Genomic DNA, 18,402 nt, shown 5'->3' with positions numbered 1-18,402 from the left:
ACGCAGTTTCCACGACGACTGACCGGGAAAAAGACGCACGTGACGTCGTGTTTTACGCACCTTGACACCGGAGTCCAGGCACCGTTTACCAGTTAGCTCCATTAGCTGTGTTAGCTCTAGCTTTAGCGACTGTTAGCGTTAGCCTACAGTGGAACTGGAGCGGTCTGTTTATTAATCGAAAAGAGCTACAGCGCTAACAAATAACCAGCGCGCCTGTGTAACTGCGTACGCGTGCCTCTGTTTTTAAAGTTTAGCGTTACTTTTGGGACTCATTTTAACAATCGGGAGTCACGTAAAAACATGACGTCACGCGCGTCTTTTTGCGGTCAGTCGCCGTGGAAACGCGCTAACGTTGACGCCGTTAGCATGTTAACGTGCCCACCACTATAATTTACCCTTTTGAGAAAGCGGTAAGCGGTCTTGTGGCTCTCTCGACTCTTAACTGTGGTTGAAATGTCTTCCTTTTTTGTCCTGCGGTCGTCTCACGTCAATCATTAGCTTCACTTTCATACCATATCATGAAAAAAAAATCAGTTTTTGTCGGTTTGATTCTGTGAGTGTCGATGATCGACTTGGGGCCAATTCCAATTCCTATCTTAAGGGGGCAGAATAACGCGAAAGCTGCGTCCAGTCTGTCAACTCCAAAAAAGAAGAAGAAGAAGAACACATTTACGACACGATTATTTATTTATTATTTTATTTCAGTCAAGTTATTAGGTTGTTAGTTAGTTATAAGATGATACTCATACAAATACCACAACCACGGACATATTCAGCTGACAGTTACCACACAACTCGGCTTATTGAAAAGTAAACCATAGCAAACCATCGCTTGTCCGCACCGGCCGACTATTGACAAAAGATCGTAAAATTAAAATAAATGTTACGCAACAATGACGTCAGTAATCCATAATATGGGCCTAAACTAAGATAATACAATGGTTTTCATCATTTTTATATCTCTATTAACAAAGAAAATACTTAATTTGTAGCATACTCGTTTCGCTGCTTTCGGCGCGATCTTTGTTTTGTCAAAACACGCAATGCATTCTGGGTAGCCCTTGCGCCCAAGGGTGTTCTCGGAAAATCTCAATATTGAGGGCGATGCAGCCCTTAAACTTGGCCCTCAACTTAATTTTTCTGAGAATCGGGACAGCACTTGCACTAGAGGGAGAGCATTTTTGAGATTGAGGGTTAAGATTGAGGGTTAAGTAAGGAATTGGAATTCACCCTTAGCCCTCCTCCTCCATCCTGGGTCTTATATCCGTGACCTGGGGAACATTCCATGGATGGTCTTGTGGTACGTCATAGTGTCAGTTTATTAGCTCCATGTAGCACAAGCTTAAGAGCGTAAGATCATCACTTTCCAGAGAACAGAAGGGTTAGGGTTAGGTTGAACCCTAACACCTGAACAGTCCATGGTCAGTTTCTGGAGAAACTTCCAACAAGTGGAGAAAGTTCCTATCTTCAGTCAACAACACGGACAATAAGCCACGAGACTCTGGTTCCCATTGAAAATGTCTGGTTAACGATTGCATGTTTGAGCCTCAGTCTTACTGTGCACGTGCATCATTTCACCCCACACCAGTGAACAACATCGACTGTGACAACTTCCAAATCAGTGAGGAGAAGAAAGACCTGGAGGACGAGGAGGCGGCTAACGGGCCTCGACAGATCCTCCCCTACAGCTCCATGTTCATCTTCGGACAAACCAACCCGTGAGTCACCGCCGCACAATAGTCGCCGCGTGGGAGTTTGAGTCGCACGAATAAAGTTCTCACGTGCGGCGTCTTTGTCTTTGTTTCTCTGGTCAGGGTGCGACGGCTGTGTCACTACGTGGTCAACCTGCGCTACTTTGAGATGTGCATCCTCATGGTCATCACCATGAGCAGCATCGCCCTGGCAGCCGAGGATCCCGTGCAAGCCAACGCGCCGCGGAACAACGTGAGTCGCGGCGTCGACGCGCAGACTTCACAAATACAAACACTGGCACGGGGGGGGGGGGTGTCCTCACACGGATGGGAGAGCGACTTTGACAGTTTGCTCGTAGCGAAGGAAGGAAAACGAGTCTAATTTGAGTCGTTTTAATTAGAACTTTTCATGCAAATTTGCATAAAAATCCAGCTTTTTCCCATCACAGCACACAGCAGTTGTTGATCCACTGCTGCCTCCTTCAGGAAGTAAACATTTTTTATTTTTTACGACTTCGGTGTTTGAAACCCTTTGTTCGGTTTCACCTCAGTGTCACAAACCTACCACACGAGGCAGCAGTGGACCAGCATCTCCTGTATCTCTGTGAGCTAAAAACACTGATTTTGTCTGTGGACTTTTGTATGGGACGGTGAACGTGAATCAAACTTTTGTTGTTGTTGTTTTTTCAGTTCTTTTGAGTTGGTTTTGATCCAGTTATCTCGGACTCAAACCCGATTAGTATTCTACACTCTTAGAAATAAAAGTGCTCAGTAGAACCATATAAGGTTCTTCAGCTTGTCCTCATAGGACAACCCTTTTAGAACCTTTTTATAAAGGTTCCACCAAGAGCCCTTTTAAAACCCTTTATTCAGGAAAAGGGTTTTAAAGGGTTCTCTGGATCAAAATGGTTCTTAGTGGAACCATTAGTGTTACCAAGAACCCTTGAAAAACCCTTTCTTCTGGAAAGGGTTTTTCAGAAGCAAATGGTTCCAGGTAGAACTTCAGCCCTCGTAGAAGAACCCTTTTGGAACCCTTATTTCTAAGAGTGTTTCATAAGGTGATCGTTCTCAAACCCTGAGCGTTAAACCTGAAGTTAGCTACGACAAACACTGAATACGTCCCCGCTGTTGTTGTTGTTGTTGTTGTCGTCGCAGGTTCTGAAGTATCTGGATTACGTCTTCACGGGAGTCTTCACATTTGAGATGGTCATCAAGGTGAGAAGAAACAGACAAGCAATAAGATTTGAGCTCTGAGGAAAATTTAAACATAGCTGTTTTTAGCTCAGCTTTGGTCCAGTGTCTTGCAGTGTTTTGTATTATAATTGTACCCAATCGTATAGTAAACTTATTTTAGAACAAATAACAACGGTGTTTTTGATTGGTTTAAATGAGCGTAGATGATCGACTTGGGCCTCCTCCTCCATCCTGGAGCTTATTTCCGTGACCTGTGGAACATTCTGGATTTCATCGTGGTCAGTGGAGCTCTGGTGGCCTTCGCCTGCTCGTGAGTCCATTTCCTCTCTCTCCTGTTGTTGTTGTTGTTGTTGTTGTTGTCGTCGACTGTGAGGCCTCTCGCCGTGTTTCTGTGTGTGTTGCTGACTCTGCTTCTGTCTTCCTGTCTTTTCTCCTGTCTTTCTTTCTTCCTGTCTTTCTTTCTTCGTCCGGGTGGCTTGGATTGCTTTCAGGAGCCTGATGGGGTAAATCCCGCTCTCTGTGTTTCCACTCATTCGTCTTCCTCTGTCCTCTGTCCTCCGCTCACCGCTGTGTCTAAATGTTCCGAGCAAATGTCATATTTTGTGATTTGCTCGTCTTATCGTCACCTCCCGCAAAACCTGGCATTTACTCTGTTTGTGTTGCATAAGCGCGTTTGTGTCGTATCTGTGTTCAGGTCGTTGCGTAAGTGCAATTACCTGTTGTCCATGATTCAGGCGTATCTGATGTGTGTTAGCGCAGGAGCAACACAGATAATGTACAGCAGCACTGAACCAGTGTAGACAAAGGTTCAAGCTAAGAATACAATGCACTCCATGCTAATGCAAGCTAACCAAACAGAGTGAATGGTAGCTTCAAGTAACATATTTCATGATTAATTTTTTGACATGACATTTACTCAAAAGGTTTAGCTCATGTTTTTTTAGTTCACTGGTAGCTTACCCTGCGCTAATAAAACATAGCTGCTAGCAGGGACACAACAAAACACATTTTAAGCCAATTAGCAAAATACTCACCTCATAAAATCTACACCAGCTTAACTCTATGATAGCTTAAGAATGTAAATTCTACTTCCTTTTGCTGTTAAACTGACTTTTTCAACAGTAACACTGAAGTTTTTTAGCTAATCGCTCTCCCATACCGAAGCCCATCCATGCTAATGCAAGCTAATGAAACAGAGTGAATGGTAACTTTAAGTAACATATTTCATGATTAATTTTTTGACATAGCATTTACTCAAAAGGTATAGATCATGTCTTTTTAGTTCACTACTAGCTTACTCTGTGCTAATTAAACATAGCTGCTAGCAGGGACACAACAAAACAAATTTTAGCCAATTAGCAAACTACTCACCTCATAAAATCTACACCAGCTTAACTATGATAGCTTAAGAATGTAAATTCTACTTTCTTTTGCTGTTAAACTGACGTTTTCAACAGTAACACTGAAGTTTTTTAGCTAATCGCTCTCCCATACCGAAGCCCATCCATGCTAATGCAAGCTAATAAAACAGAGTGAATGTTAGCTATAAGTAACTTATTCCTATTTCATGATTCATTTTTTGACATAACACTTACTCAAAAGGTATAGCTCATGTTTTTTTAGTTCACTGGTAGCTTACCCTGCGCTAATAAAACATAGCTGCTAGCAGGGACACAACAAAACACATTTTAAGCCAATTAGCAAAATACTCACCTCATAAAATCTACACCAGCTTAACTCTATGATAGCTTAAGAATGTAAATTCTACTTCCTTTTGCTGTTAAACTGACTTTTTCAACAGTAACACTGAAGTTTTTTAGCTTATCGCTCTCCCATACCGAAGCCTATCCATGCTAATGCAAGCTAATGAAACAGAGTGAATGGTAGCTATAAGTTACTTATTCATATTTCATTATGAATTTTTTGACATGACAATTACTCGAAAGGTATAGCTCATGTTTTTTATTTCACTGCTAGCTTACCCAGCGCTAATAAAACAGCAGAGTGAGCGGTTTACAAACTGGTGTTTCCAGTAAGAAAACGCTGACTAATGGCGAGATAAATCAGCAAACATATTTTTAAGATACTGTAGACTTAAGCTGGAGTAGATTTTATTTGACGAGCCCAGTGGAAGCTAGCAGTGCTAGCATGTTTTTTACTGTCTGTAAGTAACTACATTTCAAACAACACCTGAACTGTCATTTAAAAGCACTTTAAAGGATATTATTTCAAATTTTAAGTCGTATTTTGAGTTACTTCACGGTCACGAGTTTAATTTCTCTTCTTTTCATGACGTCGTCAGTTTAAACAGTTGAACAATGTCTGTGTTATATCTGCTTAATATGTTTATTTTGCTCTTTCTTTTGTTATGCTTATTTACTCTGTGTGTGTGTGCGTATGTGTGTGTTTGTTTTTGTGCTTATAATTGCCTTTTCTCATCAGATCTCAACAAAGCGTGGCCAGGTGGGAACTGTCCACTATCTAACTTATGCTCAATGACTTCCCCCGTGTCCATTTCCCCCCCGCACACATGATAAAACAGGAAATGCTCCTTTTATTAACCTTTCCAAATAGGGGTGGGACAAAAATATGGATACGTCCCGACTCATGAGATACGATTGTTGACACAAGTTGCACCAAATATGGATATTTTACTATTTAACAGCATGTTTTTTGGGTGAAAATGGTGCATTCCAATTGTTCAAAAGTCGGAGTTGAGGTGCGTTCCATTTTCCATTTCCAACTCGGAAAGTCGGAGTAGCTTCACATACTCCGCTAATAGCTAACATTTGCGTCCATGTTTTTTTTTTTTAACCGACTTCTTTACTGGAACGCAGTCAACTCGGAGTTGACGTCGCTCCCAGTTCCGACTTTTCAACGTCCGATGTAAATGGAATGTACCATAAATATGATACAGGCAGATTTTTTTTTAAATCAAATATATATCGCTATCCTGGAACATGTATGGTATCATAACAGATCAATAACAGCTTTTCTACGTTATTATTATTTATTGACAGATATCGTGATGTTTTTTTAATTTAGCTATTGTGTTCCTATTAAGATTAAGATTAAGATTAGATTAAGATTAAGATAAGATTAAGATTAAGATTAAGATTAAGAACCCTTTAAGTCCCGCAAGGGGAAATTCAATTCTGCAGTGAGTTAGTGAACACACACAGCACACAGTGAGGTGTAGAACATGTAACCCAGCGCAGTGAGCTGCCATGCCAGTGAGCGGCGCTCGGGGAGCAGTGAGGGGGTTAGGTGCCTTGCTCAACAGCACTTCAGCTGCGGACTGGTCAGGAATTGAACCGGCTACCTTCCGGTCTCGAGCTCGAAGCCCTAACCACTAGGCCACAGCTGCCCAGCTGCTTGTAATATTACGAGTATTACAAGCAAAATTCCTATCAAAATTACTGAAACATACTTAAAAATTTTAATTTTCATGAGACAACATTGTATTTAATCGTGTTAAAGTATATCAACTGTCGCAGAGTCGTTGTGTCGTATCTCATCATGAGTTCCCCTGCGATTCCCACCCCTATTTTTCCACCAAACAAACTTTATCTCAAAGTTTTTGGGATATGACCATGACCTCCCTCTGCCCTCCCTTTCTTCCCTTTAGTTTTTATTAGAAAAGTAACCTCCTGTACCAATATTGGGGCATCAAAATAAAAAGACAATATTGGAAATTCCAAGACGTACAGTAGCTTTCAGAAGACCAACACAACAGAAGGCACACTTTTCATTTCCATGTTTATTAGCTGCGATACAGCAAAAACGAAGCCTTGAACAATATGATTGTGTTTTGTTTTAGTTCAAAGATTGGCTAAATTCTAAATTGCTGACTTCCAATTGGGTGAAGTTCACGTTCATCGACGTGGTCAGGGTCAGTCTCTTGAGTCACATATGACGTTTCGAGCCGATCGGTCAATGTAATGCCAAAGTTACAGGGCACTTCCTGTATCATGGCTAATGATGACGGTTGCTGTGGCCACGCCCCCTTTGAGTCTGCCTTACTTACGAAAACTTTTCATCTTTGATGTGTGTCGAGTACATTGACACATTCTTTTACTTTGCTACGATTAACGTGCACAAACAAAAATTCTTACATTTTTACGAAACAAATTACAAAATTTGCAAAACAAACAAATTCAAAATGGCAGACTTCCTGTTGAGTTGAGGCCATGGTCCCAATTGACTTTTTTGTTCGTCTTGGGCCGTGATACGTTTCTACCAAGTTTCGTGAAATTTGGTGTCACTTAATTTTTTTGTAGTACCAACATTTAGTGCCTCAAAATTGCTGACTTCCAATTGGGTGAAGTTCACATTCATAGACATGTTCAGGGTCTGTCTTTTTAGTCACGTATGACGTTTTGAGCCAATTGGTCAATGTATGCCGAAGTTACAGGTCACTTCCTGTTTCGTGGCTAGTGGTGATAATTGCCTTGGCCACGCCCCTTTTGAATATGCGGGACCTTTCAATAACTTTTCATCTTTGATGTGGGTCGAGTACAAATTGACACATTCTTTAACTTTGCTACAATTAACGTGCACAGACATAAATTCTTACATTTTACAAAAAACAAATTGCAAATCGCCAATTTGGATTTGGCGTAATAGGACGCCAAATCCGACTTCCTGTTGAGTTGAGACTATGGTCCCAATGGACTTTTTTGTTCGTGTTGGGCCGTGACGCGTTTCTACCAAGTTTCGTGAAATTTGGTGCAACTAATTTTTACATTACAGTACCATTATTTTATAACAATTTCTCACCCGTTGTGATTCGTGTGCCAATTTTGTCCGTTTTCACCAACGTTCAGTGCCTCAAAATTGCGAAAACGAAGTCATTCCAGGAATTCCAATAGGTCCTCTATTTATTGTTCTAAATCTTACTTAAAATAAACTAAAATACAACACAATCCTATCATCGACTGATATTCGCTGCTATATTTACACATCGCGCACCATAATTGACTCGCGTGCGACATGCTAACACGAGCGCTCACGTTAGCCTCGCGTCTCCGCTGAGCCGCCGCCCCCTCCTGATTGGACGCCGGCGCTTCTCCGTGTGTGTGTGTGTGTGTGTCCGCACAGGAAGTGCACGTCACTCTCAGGAGGAAGCGGCGGATGAGCGGATCGGTCGTGATGGACTGAGGGATGACCTCATATTATATTATGCCAGGCTGGTGAACACATGATTCATGTGAACACACACACACACACACACACACACACACACACACACACACACACACACACACACTCTATGCCCCAAGGCTCTTCTGAAAGCTCCTGCTCTTGTTTGTCTCAATGTGTGGACGTCCTTGAATAGCGAAGGACTGGCATTGACTTTGCGGATTGCATGCCAGAATAACCCAGTCATCTTAGCATGAGAGGCCGCATGACAGTATTTTAAGAGTGTTCCATTAAGGGAGGAGGAGGAGGAGGAGAGGAGGAGGAGGAGGAGGAGGAGGAGGAGGAGGAGGAGGAGGCCTCAGGCCTGAAGCGTATGGAACCAGACTCTTCTTTACTGCATCAACACTAATTGATTCCGATTAGAATTCCGTTAAAACTCCGATTTGTGGGCTACTACGAAAACTTTCTGTTGTCATTAAAATCCGAGATAATCAAGTGTTTATCTTCAAGATTGTGGAGATTTTATATTGCGGGGGGTTGGGAATGTAAACGTAAAAAGCCTTTGTTTCATTTTACGCTAAGAGTTAGGGTTTCTCAAAATGGCCGCTGCGACCCCCGTAGTAGTCTGTCAAACCCTAAAATAACTTTTAATTGGTTTATGAGTCATTTCCAAGAGAGGAAATGTAATTTAAAACATATACACATGAACTAAAAGGTTAAAAAGTTGTGGGGGGGGCGGAGCCTGACTGCGAGTGGCGTTAAATTACGTAAACAAAGTACGTAAACAAAGGGATTGTATTGTATTCGGGGGGTGTACCTAGCATGATTGACAGCTTGTTCGTACGTAAGGAGGGATTGTATTGTATTGGGGGTGTGGACGTAGCATGATTGACAGCTTGTTCTGTCCAATCAAACTAATCAAAGTGGGTGGGACTATATCCAGGGGGCGGGGCTTAAAGTACAAAAAACGATCTCGTGATAGGGGCTAGCGCTACACATATTGCAAGAGAGGGGGAGGGACTACTTGTGGGCGGGACTATGCAGGAGAATTTAAAATTGTCTGAATCGCTCGTAGGACCGCCCACTTAAAGTTACGCCCCCGTTCCGCCTCGGTTCTGCAAATTTCGTCTGGGGACCTGGAATAAATCTCGCAAGACCCACTTGAAGGTCCCGACCTAGCGTTTGGGAATCACTGCGGAGCAGGGTCGTTCCTAGGGGCCGGTTTGGGGGCTCTATGCGAGGTACTATTTGGGGGCCCCTATTTTTTTTTTCAAACTCGAGATAGAGATTCCTAACTTTTTCAAATATTCTGTGGCGATGCAGCAGTTTGCGAGTACATAAACAAATGCAGCAGATACAGTATGTTCTTGGAAAATGTTTAATATAAACTTTAAGGTAGCATAACAAGGTAGCATAACATTTGCTTTGCAAATATATGCATAATGAATGCATGCAATACATGCAAATAAAGACAGATACTTTTAATTCTCAAAAATATAATAAAATATGAGTCTGAACTTGCAGTTTTGGGGGCCCCCTGGTGGCTGCGGGGCCCTATGCAGCTGCATAGTCCGCATATAGCAAGAAACGGCTCTGCTGCGGAGTAAGTTGGAAAAGACTCGTCGAAGAGTGATTTAAAACTGGAGTTCATTAGGTGAGTGTTTCATTTAGTGGTATTTATTGGACATTTACAGATACAATATTTACCTTTACTTATCCTTAAAAGTTGCGAAAACAACTACTAGCAGAGCTCTCTGTCCTTGGACAAAGTCAAAGTCTCGATGCCGAAAGCCGCTGTCAAAGAGGCAAGAAAATACTACTTATAATAATCATCTTAACACAAAACTTCCATCCCGGCATGTTTCTGCACAAATCTAAATAATAACATTGCCGTTTCCTGGAGAGAGGGACTGAGAATGACGCGCGGCCATTATCGCCGCCGCTGAGTCACGCTAATTCGCGCCGGCTAATTGCATGTTCTTTTCCGTCCGCACACAGGGGGACAAAAGGCAAGGACATCAACACCATCAAGTCCCTGCGGGTCCTCCGAGTCCTGCGGCCGCTCAAGACCATCAAACGACTGCCCAAGCTGAAGGTGAGGACGCTGACCCGGTCCGTCACCGTCTGTTCTCAGGCTGTTCTGTTCCCTGGTGCTGGTCACTCTTTAGCTTTGGCGTCTTTAAACTATTAAGTATGAAGTTCCAGGTATCGCCACATTTTCCAGGAAAAAAAACCTTGAGAAGAAACAAGCACTCGGCTTATTTTCCACAACCTGGTCCGGCCCAGCCCAAGTACTCCTGCTGTAGAACTACCCCCCAAATGTGGAGCGTTTGGTACGTACCAACGCCAGATCTACTACTAAGGTCCTAGTTGAATCTTTGAGGTTCACATGAGACCTTTCTATGTGGAGGTGTCACGTACTCCACTTGTTTGGGAGGGCTTTTCTCCAGGTACTTTGGCTTCCTTCCACAGTGTTAGGGTTAGGGTTAGCAGGGTTGGGTTCATTGGAGACTCTATGTTGTCAACGTGGACGTAAAATGAACCCAATGTGGAAGAGCTTGAACCTTTGATTCCCGTTAGATCCCTTCCACCAGTAAACGTTTCCTCGAGGAGTTTATCGTCACAATGCTTCCACGTAGAGCCAAATAGATGGTAAAGCATGAGTCAATCTGAGCTGAGATAGGATAAAGGGTGGCGAACGACCCTTGGACAGGTAGCCGGTAAACTCGTCCTCCACTTGGAACCTTCCTAGAACCACAAGTAGTGGTGGGGTCTACTGAACAAATCCACATGAATTCTAGTGCCTTGGTCCAGGACAGTGACAGGAACAAGGACATCTAACACATTACGATTGAACACGAAAAGTAGGATCTTGGAGGGACCTGGAACCTTCGCGCTGTGGACCCTAGTGCGAACCAAAAGATCAAAGCTTTCAAACGGGTGATCAGGTTGGGCGTTTCCTGCTTATGACGGATGTGAGTTGGAATTTGCTTCTGTAAACCTCAAATGGTAAGACAACAGATGGTTCCGGACTGCCACTGCTCTTGCTTCCTAGAACCAATAGTGGTAGAAGATCTACTCAACAAATCCACATGAATTCTAATGCCTTTACAGGAGCAAGGACCCTAACACATTAAGACTGAGAAGATGAAATGATGGGAGAAAACATACGTGAACTTGGAAAGAAGGACCAGCTTGGAGGGACCTGGAACCTTCTCGCTGTGGACCCTAGTGCTAACCACAAGATTTCAAACGGGTGATCAAGTTGGGCGTTTCCTGCTAATGACGGATGTCAGTTGGAATTTGCTTCTGTAAACCTCAAATGGTAAGACAACAGATGGTTCCGGACTGCCACTGCTCTTGCTTCCTAGAACCAATAGCAGTAGAAGATCTACTCAACAAATCCACATGAATTCTAATGCCTTTACAGGAGCAAGGACCCTAACACATTAAGACTGAGAAGATGAAATGATGGGAGAAAACATACGTGAACTTGGAAAGAAGGACCAGCTTGGAGGGACCTGGAACCTTCTCGCTGTGGACCCTAGTGCTAACCACAAGATTTCAAACGGGTGATCAAGTTGGGCGTTTCCTGCTAATGACGGATGTCAGTTGGAATTTGCTTCTGTAAACCTCAAATGGTAAGACAACAGATGGTTCCGGACTGCCACTGCTCTTGCTTCCTAGAACCAAGAGCAGTAGAAGATCTACTCAACAAATCCACATGAATTCTAGGGCCTTGGTCCAGGACAGTGACAGGAACAAGGGCGCCTAAGACATTACGATTGAGAAGATGAAATGATGGGAGAAAACATACGTGAACATGAAAAGAAGGACCTTGGAGGCACCTGGAACCCAAAAGAAGTCAGACCCAGAGTCAGAAGACACCGTCGCTCGTGAAACACCTCCACAACGGACGTTATTCTTCTTCTGCGGTTCAATGTACGCAACCGGATATACCCGGACTAGTGCCCGAGATTACAATAAAACACAGCGTTCTCAGCAGTGGCTGAACTGCTGTTTGTTTACAACCTTCAGGGCTTCGTAAACAAGGTAAAGACACAGATACACACTAAAAAAAACAGCGTTAATTGGAACTTCCGGTCTAGGTCCGCTTTAATATACAGTATATGACATAACATAAAGAAGTACAGGTGACTTGAACGTCTCTGTTTTGAAGCAGGCGATTATCGTTGAATGATGGTGAACAGTCGCGTGTCGTCTGCATATCGAATGACACGAATGATAAAAAGCTAGTTTTTACTGTCCTTTTTTTGAACTTTAACTACGCAGCAGAGCGTTGATTCAGATAAACTTCACTATGACTGTTTTTTTAGTGACAACAGGTTTCACTTTTCGCAAGCAAATTCAACTCAAATTTGATCGTTAAAGTCGATATTTTCACGCTACTAAATGTTTTTTTGTAAAAAATACAAATAAACTGCTTTTTTAATAGCGATTCCAATCACACGTCCATGATCTAATTGAGTGTTTTTTTTTTAATCTCCAGGCCGTCTTCGACTGCGTGGTCAACTCTCTGAAGAACGTCCTCAACATCCTCATCGTCTACATCCTCTTCATGTTCATCTTTGCCGTCATCGCCGTGCAGCTCTTCAAAGGCAAATTCTTCTACTGCACCGACGAGTCCAAAGCTCTGGAGAAAGACTGCAGGTACAAAACCTCAACTTTGTTCCTCTTCGTCCAATTAAATCCTTATTTAAAATGTCTCAACTACGCACTCGGAGTCTGACCTTTCCGCTGACATTTGTAAGAGTTTCTCTCTCCTTCACATTTGAATGTTTTGCCTTGTTTCTCCGTCTCACAGAGGACAGTTTCTGGACTACGACAGAGGCTCCGCCCAGGGAGTGGAGGCTCAGCCCAGGGTGTGGAAGAAGTACGAGTTCCACTACGACAACGTTCTGTGGGCTTTTCTGACCCTCTTCACCGTGTCCACCGGAGAGGGCTGGCCCATGTAAGTCAGGACAATCACTTGATTTTTTATGTATTTTGGACTTTATTTTAGTGCTGGGCACGTTTACGGCGTTAGCGGAGTCAACGTTAGCGGCGGTTAGCGGCGCATGACGCATTTCCATGACGACTGACAGCAAAAAAAACGTGTGTGACATCATGTTTACGTGTGGCGGCACCAGAGTCCAGGCACTGTTTAACAGTTAGCTCCGTTAGCTCCTTTAGCGCCGGTAAGCGTTAGCCTACACTCGAACTGGAGCAGTCAGTTTATTAAACGAAAAGGGCAGCGCTAACAAATAACCAGCGTACCTGTGTACTGCGTCGTATGTCTGCCTCTGTTTTTAAAGGTTCAGTGTTACTTTAGAGACTCATTTTAACAATCGGGGAGTCACGCAAACATGACGTCGCGCGTCTTTTTCCGGAAACGCGTCATGCGTTAATGTGCGTTAACGTTGACGCAGCTAACGCCGTTAACCACCGTTAACGTTCCCGGTACTACTATACATGCATCCGTTTGACTGCGTTACAGCACCACTTACAGGCCCGGTACAGGTACTGCAGCGTTTTTGGAGTCCTGAAACAAGTTTTTTTTTTTTTTTTTTTTAAACGGCAAAGAAAACTATTGTTTTTCGTGTTTTGCGAGTAGCGTTAAATTGTACGTAAAGAAAGGGATTGTATTGTATTGGGGGTGTGTACCTAGCATGATTGACAGCCTGTTCGTACGTAAAGAAAGGGATTGTATTGTCTTTGGGGTGTGGACGTAGCATGATTGACAGCTTGTTCTGTCCAATCCAATCCAATCAAGTGGGTGGGATTATATCCAGGGGGGCGGGGCTTAGAGTACAAGAAAAGAAAGAAGATCTCACGATAAGGGCTAGTGCTACACATATTGCAAGAGAGGGGGAGGGACTACAAGTGGGCGGGACTATGCAGGTAACTTACCCCACCCCTCCACTATTCCAAAATGGTTTCTTCTGGTTTCAAAAAGACATATTTCAACTGTCGTCGAAACATTAGAAGACTTTGTAAGTGAAAAAAAGACGAAAGAAAACATAAAAGTAGAAGGAAAACAATAACCTCGTTTTCCTGACGTGATGTATGAGAGGCCTCTCCTGTTACAGCGCCCCGCGAAGCGATGAATTAGACGATTTATGTCTGAAAATCAGTTGAAGCATTGTTGAAATATGACATTTGTCGTCTCCGCGTTTGTAAAAGTTTCATTCCGCTCACCTGGAGGCAGATTAAAACGTTTAAAAAACGCCACTGCTCCTCTCTGAAGATGCAATCAAGGCTTTTAGCTGAGATAATGTCAGCGTGATCATCATCATCATCATCATTGATGGCTGTTTCTGCCTTTGATTTCCCTCACTGTGATTGTGGAGCGCACTCTACAGTCACACACACACACAAACCAGCAGGGACAACACAACAACACAACAAACACAACTCGCTAATTCATTTTGCTCATCACAATAGACAGAATTCACCTGGGAAAATGTTGCTTTTCTGTATTTTTTAATATAAGCAGCCAAAATGCTCGTCATGCGGCAAAATACTCATTTGCAGGTACTCATTTTTAGCTTTAGCGCCCCCTGAAGTCGTAAGTGAGTTCACAATTCAAGGTGGCTGCTTTAAAATAGCATTGTCTGTCATTTTGAGTCCAAATTTATATCTAATAGTGTTTTTATTTGATAAATATCTCGTCATGTGTTCATCAAATGGCCCGGACGAGTGTGCGGTTAGCTAACCTAGCTAGAATGCTAACAGGAAAAGTCATAATAACATAACTTTACGTAACTCCGAGACCGTTTGTGATATCGAGAACATGAACAAGAAATTAGACTTTTTCTGTCCTCTGGTCCTTTTCTGTGTTTTCTAATAAAAGCAGCTCTGTTTTCTAAAAGTTAAGGTTATAAAATACTCATTTACAGGCAGTAATTTTGACTGTAGCGCCCCCTGAAGTTGTAAGTGAGTTCACAATTCAAGGTGGCTGGTCATTTTGAGTCCAAATTTATATCTAGTATTGTTTTTATTTGTTAAATACCTCGTAAGGTGTTCATCAAATGGCCCGGATGAGTGTGCGGTTAGCTAACCTAGCTAGAATGCTAACAGGAAAAGTCATAATAACGTCATTTTACGTAACTCCGGGACCGTTTGTGATATCTAGAATATTTCCAAACTACCGGAAAGCAGAGAAATGGAGCTTTGCAGTGACAACACAACAACACAACAAAAAAAAGACTCGCTAATTAATTTTATTCATCACAATAGACAGAATTCACCTGGAAAATGTTAAAAATTAGACTTTTTCTGTCCTTCTCTGGTCCTTTTCTGTATTTTCTAATAAAAGCAGCCTAAATGCTCTGTTTTCTAAGAGTTAAGGTCATAAAATACTAATTTACAGGCGCTGATTTTTAACTTTAGCGCCCCCTGAAGTCGTAAGTGAGCATTGTCTGTCATTTTGAGTCCAAATTTATATCTAATAGTGTTTTTATTTGATAAATATCTCGTCATGTGTTCATCAAATGGCCCGGACGAGTGTGCGGTTAGCTCACCTAGCTAGAATGCTAACAGGAAAAGTCATAATAGCGTCATTTTACGTAACTCCGAGATCGTTTGTGATATCGAGAATATTTCCAAACTAACGGAAAGCAGAGAAATGGAGCTTTGTCATTACGGTAGAACCTCAGGACTTCCCGCGGAACGAGCGTCCTATCACAGACGAGATTGACCAGCGCGTCAATTTTATCGACAGTATGGGCAGTGTGTCGCGTATCGTATCTTTATTTTTTCCCATAATCCCCACTGCTGATGTGTCGGAACCTACGATCTTCCTCCTCAGGGTCCTCAAACACTCTGTGGACGCCACGTACGAGGACCAGGGCCCGAGCCCGGGCTTCCGCATGGAGACGTCCATCTTCTACGTGGTCTACTTTGTCGTGTTCCCGTTCTTCTTCGTCAACATCTTCGTGGCGTTGATCATCATCACGTTCCAGGAGCAGGGAGACAAGGCCATGTCGGAGTGCAGTCTGGAGAAGAACGAGGTTAGTTTTGAAGTCCAAACGCATGCCGATCCTCCTCCAGACGGAATCGTGTGTCCTTCGTGACGCTGGTAAACAAGAGGAAGCCTAAGTAAAGGAAGCAGTGGGGGTTTTGGAGTCTGTTGAAATGATGATCAGAGAACATTTCTTCGTCTTTTGATGTCACAAAATGTTTTGTTGACGCTGGAGTGTCCTCCCCAGCTGTCTCTGTCCTAGTAGGACGTTTGCAATCTGTCTCGTTGTTGTTGTTTTTCAAACAAACAGAGAGCCTGCATCGACTTTGCCATCAACGCCAAACCCCTGACGAGATACATGCCGGAGAACAAGCTGTCGTACCAGTACAAGATGTGGAAGTTTGTGGTGTCGCCGCCGTTCGAGTACGCCATCATGACGCTGATCGCCCTCAACACGGTCGTGCTGATGATGAAGGTGAGACTGAAGAAACCTTCGCAACGCAAGAGAAAGATGTGCAGCGTGTGCCTAGACAGGTTGCGGTGAAAGGCGTTCACCGGGTTATTGGCGTCACGGTTTGTGGGAGAGTTCGCTCGTCTGAATCAACTGATGCTAACACTAACAATTGCTGAAAAAGAGCATTAGGTTTGGTGTAAATGAATGAATGAACTAATTAATTAATGCTTTATTTTGAACATAATAATGGAATATACAACACAATCAAAATTGTAATAAAAATTATAATAATAAATAAATAGGTTAATTAAATAATTAATGTATTATTCATCAGCACAGAGCATCACTGTTAGTCTGTCCTGTATCTGTATATTTATTATTATTTATTTATTTATTTATATATGTATTTATTTATTTATTTATTTTAATATCCTCAGTTTTACGGAGCTCCAGACGTGTACAAGTCCATGCTGAAATACTTGAACATCATCTTCACGGCGCTCTTCACCCTGGAGTGCATCCTCAAGATCATCGCCTTCGGTCCACTGGTGAGCCACTGTACACACATACACACACAGACACACACACACACACACAAACACACAGACACACTCACACACACACATTCTTGTACTTGCTGCATACTGAGGACTGGGTTGCTGACAAAGTGAGGACCAGCATTTCCACTTTATAAATCAACACAATTACAAATATCTACTTCATGAATGACATCTACAAGGAACTATTGGTTGCAGTACCATAAGATGTCTGCAGGTGGAAGCCCCAGAGCAAAAAGGTCTGGAAAACTTTTTCGATTTTTTTTTTTTTTTTTGGTCCAAAATTTGACAAAAAAATCATACAATACTGTCGTCCAAAATTTGAAAAAATCTTTGACAAAAAAATTTGGTCCAAAATTTGACAAAAATGTCATGCTTTACTGTCATCCAAAAGTTGAAAAAAAAATATAGAAAAAAAAATGTTGGTCCAAAATTTGACAAAAACGTCATACTTTACTATCGTCCAAAAGTAAAAAAAAAATATAGAAAAAAAAATGTTGGTCCAAAATTTAACAAAAACGTCAAACTATACTGTCATCCAAAAGTTGAAAAAAAATTTGGAAAAAAAAATTTGGTCCAAAATTTGACAAAAACGTCAAACTATACTGTCATCCAAAAGTTGAAAAAAAATTTGGAAAAAAAAATTTGGTCCAAAATTTTACAAAAATGTCATACTATACTGTCGTCCAAAATTTGAAAAAATCTTTGACAAAAAAAATTTGGTCCAAAACTTGACAAAAACGTAATACTTTACTGTCATCCAAAAGTTGAAAAAAATTGGTCCAAAATTTGACAAAAAAAAGTCAAAATTTGATTTTTTTTTTTTTTGACAAATTGAGTATAGCATGTTATAGCAACCTAAGGAAGTGATTTCAATGAAAACAAAGTGAGGACCGGCCAAAAAAGTCCTCACTCCATAAAAATGACCTCACTTTGTTGGTTAAAAACCCTCACTGGTCCTCAGTATCCCGCAAGTACAAGAACACACACACACACAGACACACTCACACACACACACACAGTTCCATTTGAAGGTAAAAGCTCTGTTTTAAATTATATCAAATGGTGACACGGATCACAGCGAGGACGACTTGAATTAAATAGGGTTACTGTGATTTTTAAAAGATTATTTCTGTGAAAACGCACACACACACACACACACACACAAATGTGATTTTAATCGTCTCGTCGGGAGTAGTAAGAACAACACACACACACACACACACAGCGATGAAGAGGGAAAATAAATCTTCTCCTCAACGTGAGGCCATCTGGCCTCCAGCGAGGCATTTCATCACTGGCTCCGTTCCATTTGCTGAGCCCATTTATTAAATGGCTTTTCTCACACTTCACTTACTTCCACCTGTTTGTCTGTGAAGACTCCGGCGGCTCCTGAGGGCA

General features: G+C 42.1%; 1 protein-coding gene across 1 annotated transcript in view; it reads left to right on the top strand.

The window, feature by feature from the left end:
- Positions 1 to 18,402, top strand: part of cacna1bb (calcium channel, voltage-dependent, N type, alpha 1B subunit, b) — a gene marked incomplete at both ends in the record, with an annotated part of 128,950 nt that overhangs the window by 80,145 nt on the left and 30,403 nt on the right. The window contains 10 exons of the mRNA XM_083889807.1: positions 1,589 to 1,718; positions 1,815 to 1,944; positions 2,847 to 2,906; positions 3,089 to 3,195; positions 10,026 to 10,122; positions 12,538 to 12,698; positions 12,853 to 12,999; positions 15,838 to 16,039; positions 16,301 to 16,465; positions 16,882 to 16,992. Coding sequence (XP_083745933.1) covers positions 1,589 to 1,718; positions 1,815 to 1,944; positions 2,847 to 2,906; positions 3,089 to 3,195; positions 10,026 to 10,122; positions 12,538 to 12,698; positions 12,853 to 12,999; positions 15,838 to 16,039; positions 16,301 to 16,465; positions 16,882 to 16,992 — 1,310 coding nt within the window. The remainder of the gene's footprint in view (positions 1 to 1,588; positions 1,719 to 1,814; positions 1,945 to 2,846; positions 2,907 to 3,088; positions 3,196 to 10,025; positions 10,123 to 12,537; positions 12,699 to 12,852; positions 13,000 to 15,837; positions 16,040 to 16,300; positions 16,466 to 16,881; positions 16,993 to 18,402) is intronic.

This window comes from Microchirus variegatus, assembly GCF_963457635.1.
Source record: "Microchirus variegatus genome assembly, chromosome: 1".
Taxonomy (NCBI): domain Eukaryota; kingdom Metazoa; phylum Chordata; class Actinopteri; order Pleuronectiformes; family Soleidae; genus Microchirus; species Microchirus variegatus.
Note: the sequence above shows the minus strand (reverse complement) of the source record. Positions and strands in the feature narration are given on the sequence as shown.